The sequence below is a fragment of the Sarcophilus harrisii genome, chromosome 2 (assembly GCF_902635505.1).
Source record: "Sarcophilus harrisii chromosome 2, mSarHar1.11, whole genome shotgun sequence".
In the NCBI taxonomy this organism is placed as follows: Eukaryota; Metazoa; Chordata; class Mammalia; order Dasyuromorphia; family Dasyuridae; genus Sarcophilus; species Sarcophilus harrisii.
The window spans coordinates 379909650-379917241 of record NC_045427.1 but is presented as its reverse complement, the minus strand read 5'-3'; the positions used below and the strand labels follow the sequence as shown (position 1 = coordinate 379917241).

General features: G+C 45.2%; 1 protein-coding gene across 1 annotated transcript; it reads right to left on the bottom strand.

Moving 5' to 3' along the window:
• Positions 1-760: 760 nt before the first annotated feature.
• Positions 761-2690, bottom strand: POU4F3 (POU class 4 homeobox 3). The gene is made up of 2 exons (XM_003756702.2): positions 2168-2690; positions 761-1874 (listed from the first exon to the last, which is right to left on the bottom strand). The coding sequence occupies exons 1-2, from the start codon at positions 2285-2287 to the stop codon at positions 981-983; spliced, it is 1014 nt and encodes a 337-aa protein (XP_003756750.1). The 5' UTR covers positions 2288-2690; the 3' UTR covers positions 761-980.
• Positions 2691-7592: the final 4902 nt, after the last annotated feature.

Genomic DNA, 7592 nt, shown 5'->3' with positions numbered 1-7592 from the left:
TGATATTTGAAGCCAATATAGCCTTCTCTCCACCCTCAGGCAAGGAACTAGGTTACATGGAGCAAACCTCTCCGAGATCAAAAGATTTCCACACCTTCTTAAGCGATGAATCAAGAAGGTGTCTCCAACCAAACTTTTCTAGGGGACAAGAAGAATATGATAGATTTCCTTTTTTTTTTTTTCTTTTTCTTTTTGCTTTTTCATTTTCCTTGAATTCAGTTCATGCTACCTTAGGAAAAATAATGCAAACCAAAAGACTCTGTCAAGTAGAATTTAAGCTCAAGGGAACATGAGGTTATCTTTCCGAAATATATACAAATATCTGTTATATCATATATATTATGTATATATAAATTTCCACACAGGTTAATTCCCTAATTTCTCCCAGTTGGTTGATCTTTCTGTTTCCCTTCTATCTATTCTTCCCGCCCCCCTCAACCCTTGCTTTGAATGTCTGTTTTTTATTGCAATCAGCAATGTGGCGCCTTTACCCCGGACCCTAGCCCTCCCCCCCGAACTGAAGTATCCCTTGCTGCCCAGATCCCCTAGAAGTGAGTTACAGTCCACAAAGCAAGTGTTCGGTTCAGCACGAAGGACAGCCTCCCCTTCCTGGCCTCTAATTTCATTTTTCCCCCCCGGGAAGAAAACTTTTAAAGAGTGGGATGAGGCGGAAGGGAAGGGATGAAACGGAAGGTAAGGAAGAAGAGAAAAGAAGTGAAAGGAGAAGTGAAGAAAGAGGAAAGAAGACAAGAAAGACAAGAGGACAAGAGAAGAGAAGACTAGAAATGACAAGACAAGAGACCAAACAGAGTGGAAACAAAAGTCCATGGCTTTGAGGGGAATGAGTCTAACTGCAGGGTTTGGGCGAGCTTCCTGCCCGGAGTGATGTGTGTAGTCAAATATAAAAGTCCCGAACGGTCGTCTCCCTCTCTCCAGGCCCTGGGGCCCCGGCCCAGGCCTGGGCCCCGCTCTGCCTGCAGTCAGTGGACGGCCGAATATTTCATTCGTTTTTGTTTCTGTCTCTGGTTGCAGAACCAGACCCGCACCACGTTCTTTTTGAGGTCCAATTTCTCCGCTATGGCTGCGATCTTCTCCGAGGAGGGTCGAGGCTGGATCGCGAAATAAGCTTCTAGAGAGCGCTTCTCTGGCGCTGCGATGGAGGTGCGTTTGCGCTTCCTCTCACTGCCGTTGAAAAGCTCGGGTTTGGTGTTCTTCTCTCGATAGGCAGCCTCGGCCTCCTCTAGCCAGGCCTGCAGGACAGGTTTGAGGGCTATCATATTGTTGTGGGACAGGGTAAGGGATTCGAACCTGCATATGGTGCTTTGGCTCAGTGAGCCAACGCCAGGAATCTTGAGGTTGGCCAGCGCCGCGCCGACGTCCGCCTGAGTCACCCCCAGTTTGATGCGACGCTGCTTGAAGCGCTCGGCAAAAGCTTCCAGCTCACGGGGATCCGACTCCACGTCGCTCAGGCAGGGCATCCCGTTGTGGGTGGAGACGGCGTGGGGATGGCCCATACCCATGGCCTGGTGCAGGTGGCCCATAGCTCCCAAGTGATGGGGGTGGATCTGCGCCGGCATCACGGTGTGTTCTGGGGCCCCTATGCCACTCACTGTCAACGTGGGCGAGATGTGCTCCAAGAGGTCTCCATCCAGTCCCTGGTGCACTGAATGGTGTGGGTGCGAGGTGAGGGCCGCCGGGTGGGAGATGGGCACTGTGGACGAGGTAGAAGTACAGGGCACACTGCTCATGGTATGGTAGGTCGCGTCGGGCTTGAAAGGATGGTTCTTGCCGTGGGAGACAATATCGACAGCCGCCAGAGCTTCAGCGCGGGCCAGTAGACTCTCATCAAAGCTTCCAAATATATTGCCCTGCAGCTGCAAGCAAGAATACGCATAGCAGAGTCAGTGGGGAATACTGTCAACTCAGGATTAAAAAACATTTTCAAGCAACGAGATTCCTCCTCAAAGCTCAGGTCATAAAAATTAATATGAAGGCAGAAGCTTTGCAGGAATAGACGTGTGGATCAGAGACAAGGGAGAGAAAAGAGAGAGGGAGAGGGAGAGGGGTTCAGAGAGAGGCGATTGTTCTGGACTCCATGAAATAAACATTAAGCAAGCGCCTGTCAAAAAATGTGCCTTAAAGCGGTAATTACGCTTCATCTACATACCTGCGGGGCGGGAAGGCAAACTCGGCGCATAGCCTCTGAACTGGAATGCAGGCTGGAGAATTTAGGCTCCTGGAGGACAGGGTGCATGGTGAAAGGCTGCTTGGCGTTCATGGTCATCATCTTTGCACACCTTGCAGGTAGGCAGTCCCTGACATCGATTCAAGGCTGTCTCTCTCGCTGGCTCCTGTCAAAGTGAGCGGTTTTCAATGCCAGAGCTTCCCTCGCCCTCTCTCTGCCCCCACCTGCTTCTTCACTCATCTTACAAGCAGCATGCCAGGAATAGGACCGGGAACTGCGCGCAGGCGTGCTGCACCGAGGAATTAAAAGGAAAGTAGCCGGAGGAGGCAAAGCCAGTTAGCATCAAAGATGTCTACCCTGACCTGGCCAATTGTTTGCCTCTTAAGTCAATTGGCTTTTTAATTTATATCCCGGGCACCGCTTTGGCGTTTCTCAGCCCCGCCTGGCTCCAGGCATCCCAGACCTTCCTGATTCATTTTTAAAAACTCCAAACCACTCCGTCCTGTCCCCTACTCGCTATGCGGCTCTCTCTGGGATCCGGATCGAAAAGAAATCCAAATAAATTAGGGTGTAGGGAGGGGGGAAGAGAAGGAAAGAAAGATGACCCTTCCTCAAACCCCTATCGACGCTGCCAAGAGCCCCCATTTAAAGTGCGCTCCTGGACCTCAGCCTACTCAGCTTCTGGCAAAGCTTGGTGTCCCCTCAGCTGTTGAGGCAAGAGCCTCACGGGGGTCAGATGATCCCCTATTTGGGAAAGGTGAAATAGAATCCAATCCCAGACTAGTTAATAAGTCCATCTTCTTTGTCACTGACCAGTTCAGCCCAGCACCCTGGACGTCTATCTTTTTATGGCCCGAGAAAGGGTAGTGTCGAAGACTGCTTAAAGAGAGTTGTAATGGGGAAGTCCCTTCTCCTTGCCCAGATCAGCAGGTTACCTGTCCTACTGCTTCAGGATTCCCTCCAGGCTAGACCCCCTTAACTTTTCTTTCCAAGTATTGGAAACTCGCATTCACTAAGGCTTCTCGGATCCAGCTAAAATCTCGCCAGTCCCTCAGTCCCTCCAGTAGTCAGGCCAGATAAAGTCCCTTTCTCTAAACTCCTGGCTCGGGCACTTTGGGAACTATTATTGCTTGCAAAGCCCCTTCTGGTCCCCTCTTCCTCCCCATTCCGCTCCCACCCACCCCCCTTCTTGTAAACATGTTGAATAATAGATGGGGAATCCTGGTACAGCAGCAGCGCAGCTCGGCAAAGCTCAAGGCGAAACCACTAAGTAGATCAGCTGAGCCAGGCTAGCCTCAGCCACCTAGAGGAGCAGCAGGGGCTTCGGGTTTCATTGAAGCAAATTCTCTCGGCAGTTAGCTTCCCGAACCCGCCCCGGCTTCATGCAAATGAGGACTTTTGGTGTAAAAATACAGCCCACGTGGACTTGGCTGAAACCGAGCCGGGTCCGGGGCCTTGCCAAGTGCTTCGAAAAGCTCCCCTACAGGGCAGTGTCGGTTTCCTCAGTCCTCCCCCCTCCTTCCACCAAACTTTGCTCCGTAGGGTCAGCTGCACTTCTGAATGAGGAGGGACCCGAATTTCAACTGCCAAGTTAGGAATTTGGGTCCCCATCAGCTACTCCTCACTTGGAAAGAGTGAGTCCCATAAATCAGAGACTGTACCTGTTTAGCTCCAAGCCTCGAAATTGGATGCACCAAAAGCTTTAAAATTAGATATTGTTGGATTTGAGGGAGAGGTGAATTAGAATGCTAACTCAGACACTAACCGTGTGACCTTGGTTCATTTAATCTTGATCACCCTTGATTTCTTCATCTGTAAAATGGGATAATAATAACAACCACACCACCACTATCTTCATGGTGTGAGGGTCAAATGACAGAATATATAGAAACCATTTTGCAAACTTAAAAGCAATACATAAATTCAAGCTATAAGATGTCACAGAAACGTCAAAGCAGAAAGAGACTTTTGGATTGTCTAGTCCTTTATCAAATAAGGAAAATAGAGGTCAGGAGAGGAAAATAATTAACCCAAGGTCATACAGGTAGGTAATGTCAGATACAGGATGAGAATTCAACTCTCCTACCCACAATAAGTAGCTGCTCCATAATGGAGCTGCATTGGGGTTTGGTATTGTTAGTACTAGCATTAAAGATGGGTGACTTGTCCTCACTCTTCAGCGCTGGGCCCTTTGTGACTATTTCTAGATGTAAATCCAGCATACGCCTGCAATCTGAGGCTGAAAGAGAAAAAAGAAAATTGCACATGAAAGGTTCTGGACCAAGATCTTAACTTTTTTAGAGAGGAAGCTCCTTTTCTCACTGGCCATATAGGCCCAGCTATTGGATAATAAGAGACCGATACTCAACAGAGATAGTGGTTACCAGGGCTAACCAGTTGGGAAGAAAATGCAATCTGATGAGACAAGGGCTAGCCATTTTAAAAGCAGACACTGTATTCCAGAATACCTTTTCTGCTGACTGTCAAGGTGAGACCAATGAATCTCCAGTCTGACTACCCCAAAACCAATCTCTATTTCAAGTCAGTACAGAATTCCTACCTGGAATTCTTGCTCCCTCTGCTGGTCTTTCATCTTGACCTTTCTCTTCTCCAGAGTCCAGATGTGAGGGAACTTGGATGTGGCAATTTAACTATGTTGTTGCTTCAGGCCAAGGGAAAGTTGGTGGTGACCAAGAGAGGCACAAGAACCAGCAAGTTCTTGCCTTTCCTGGATAGTTGTCTGAAAAGTAAAAGACAATGGGGCTCCCCAGTAGGTAAGAACTTCAAGTTTAACTGTTTATTTTCGAGTTTGGCAAATATTTAGCAAATGTCAACTATGTTACAGATACTGTGCTAAGTATGCATATGAAAACAGTTCCTGCACTCAGGAAGCTTATATTTAGTTGTTACTGACCATGTGTACAGTGACCATGAGAGAGAATTAAGCTAACCAGCCCACATGGAGATGAGAAATAATTTACTTAACAAATCATTTAATAAACTCCTAATATGTACAAAATTATGCAAGGCACTTTGAGAGACTAAAAATTTAGATAATTTATATACCTGTTATCATGGAGCTTATAAGAATAGTTCGAGAATAGTATCCATGACATGATCCTCAGAAATCTCTATTTCTGATAGGTCATGGATGTGAGAAAATTAATCTCTTGGTCTCTGGCTGTGGGTTTTCCTAGAATTTTTGAGCTGAAAGGATACTAAGAGGTCATCTAGTCTGTCCCAAAGTATAAATATCCCCTCCACATCCCTGAAAGATGGTCGTCCTACTTTTCCTTAAATCCTTCTAGTGCAATGTTTGTGGCAGCCCTTTTTGTAGTGGCTAGAAACTGGAAACTGAATGGATGTCCACCAGTTGGAGAATGGCTGAATAAATTGTGGTATATGAAAATTATGGAATATTACTGTTCTGTAAGAAATGACCAACAGGATGATTTCAGAAAGGCCTGGAGAGACTTACACGAACTGATGCTGAGTGAAATGAGCAGGACCAGGAGATCATTATATACTTCAACAACAATACTAGATGATGACCAGTTCTGATGGATCAGGCCATCCTCAGCAACGAGATCAACCAAATCATTTCTAATGGAGCAGTAATGAACTGAGCTAGCTATGCCCAGAAAAATAACTCTGGGAGAGGACTAAAGACCATTACATTAAATTCCCAATCCCTATATTTATGCCCACCTGCATTTTTGATTTCCTTCACAAGCTAATTGTACAATAATTCAGAGTCTGATTCTTTTTGTACAGCAAAATGATGTTTTGGTCAGGTATACTTATTGTGTATCTAAGTTATATTTTGATATATTTAATATCTACTGGTCATCCTGCCATCTGGGGGAGGGGGTGGGGGGGGTAAGAGGTGAAAAATTGGAACAAGAGGTTTGGCAATTGTTAATGCTGTAAAGTTACCCACGTATATATCCTGTAAATAAAAGGCTATTAAAAAAAAAAAAAAAAAAAGAAAGAAAAAAAAATAAATAAATAAATCCTTCTAGTGCCAAGGAGTTCACTATCCAACAAGACTCTTTCACCTGTTTCTTGATCCTAACTCCAACACACCCAGTTTTACTTTTTCCAAAATTGCATTAGGATCTGATTAATCCTAAATCAGCTTAGGTCCATTTCTCAGCAGGTATTCTCAACTGGTTGCAGCAAGTACTTGAGGATACATCTCATTAGGCAAAAGCTTTTCAATTCATGGCTTGGAAATCTTTCAGTGGCACTGAAGAACATCAATTGTATCAAAGGAATCACAGACCTAATAACTGAAAGAAACCTTAAAGCTCATTTTCCAGAAAGGAAACTAAGGCCCAAAGAGCTGTGACTTGCCTAAAGCCCCACCGATAGTAAGAGAAGGATCTGACTCCAAATATAGGGTTCCTATTACTGTTTCCTTTGAATAGAAAATAGTTTAGGGAATATAATAATAAAAACATATTCATAAAAAGGCAGTCTATAAGAGATTGTCTGCCTTAAAAGTGTGAAAAGACAGATAATGGTTCATAGCTTATGTAAACAGTGTTCAAAGAAGTACTTGTCCATGCCAGGGAAAAAGCTGAGTGATCCTTATGTGCAAAGAGATAGCAAAATAACTATCAAATCCACTTTTCTTGCTTCGGTACTGTGGTTTGGGGGTTCAACTCTTTGCTTTTGAACTCATGAAGATGAGGGACAAAGAGCTACTGGCCCTCATGTAGCCATGGCTTGCATCTGGTAAGTCATTTAACAAGATCTATAGAAAGTGATTGACCCAGAGTTCAAAAATCTTCCAAAATGGGAATTCCTCTCTAAGGCATTCATCCCTTAGGTATGGCCAGCAACCAAGAGAAAATCTAATCCTGTTTGCTGACAATTATAGGTTACTTCTTAAAGGAAAGAAAAAGCTATCAAGAGCCATTTTCAGACTTTGCCTTAAATTGCGATTGTTGAAGCAAATTGTTGAGGCAAATGTGACTTTATGCAAAAGAGACACTCACTTCCTGACACACTGAGACTTCATCTACAACAGAAGCTCAGAACTGAGTTGACATTTGTGACCCTGTTTTCATCAGGTGAATTTAGACAGAGGTACTTTTCAGATAGTTCTGATAAGGTGGACTGAATTCGAGATGCCATTAGCAAAGAAGGCACCTGGCAGTTTTGGCTCACCAGGTGTTAGCAGCCGGCAACCTCTCCTTCCTTTCCTTTTCTCTAGCCTCTTTTCACAAACTTCTCACATGTACACACCGCCTCTACAGCTGCTCCTCTACTCGCCTTTCGTCAGCTCATTTTGTATTGTCTCTTAGTCTTAGAGATGATCGGAGATGCCCAGAGGGACCAGGGAAGCTGAGGACAGAAGACCGCATCATCTTGCACCAGTGTCCTGGGGAAGTTTGAAAGG

What these genes read in the sequence shown, in the direction of transcription:
- POU4F3 (XM_003756702.2), bottom strand. Translation starts at nt 2,287, where the DNA reads ATGATGACCATGAACGCCAAGCAGCCTTTCACCATGCACCCTGTCCTC. An exon ending in TTTGCCTTCCCGCCCCGCAG is followed by an intron (nt 1,875 to 2,167) that starts GTATGTAGATGA and finishes TCTTGCTTGCAG; the next exon opens with CTGCAGGGCAATATATTTGG.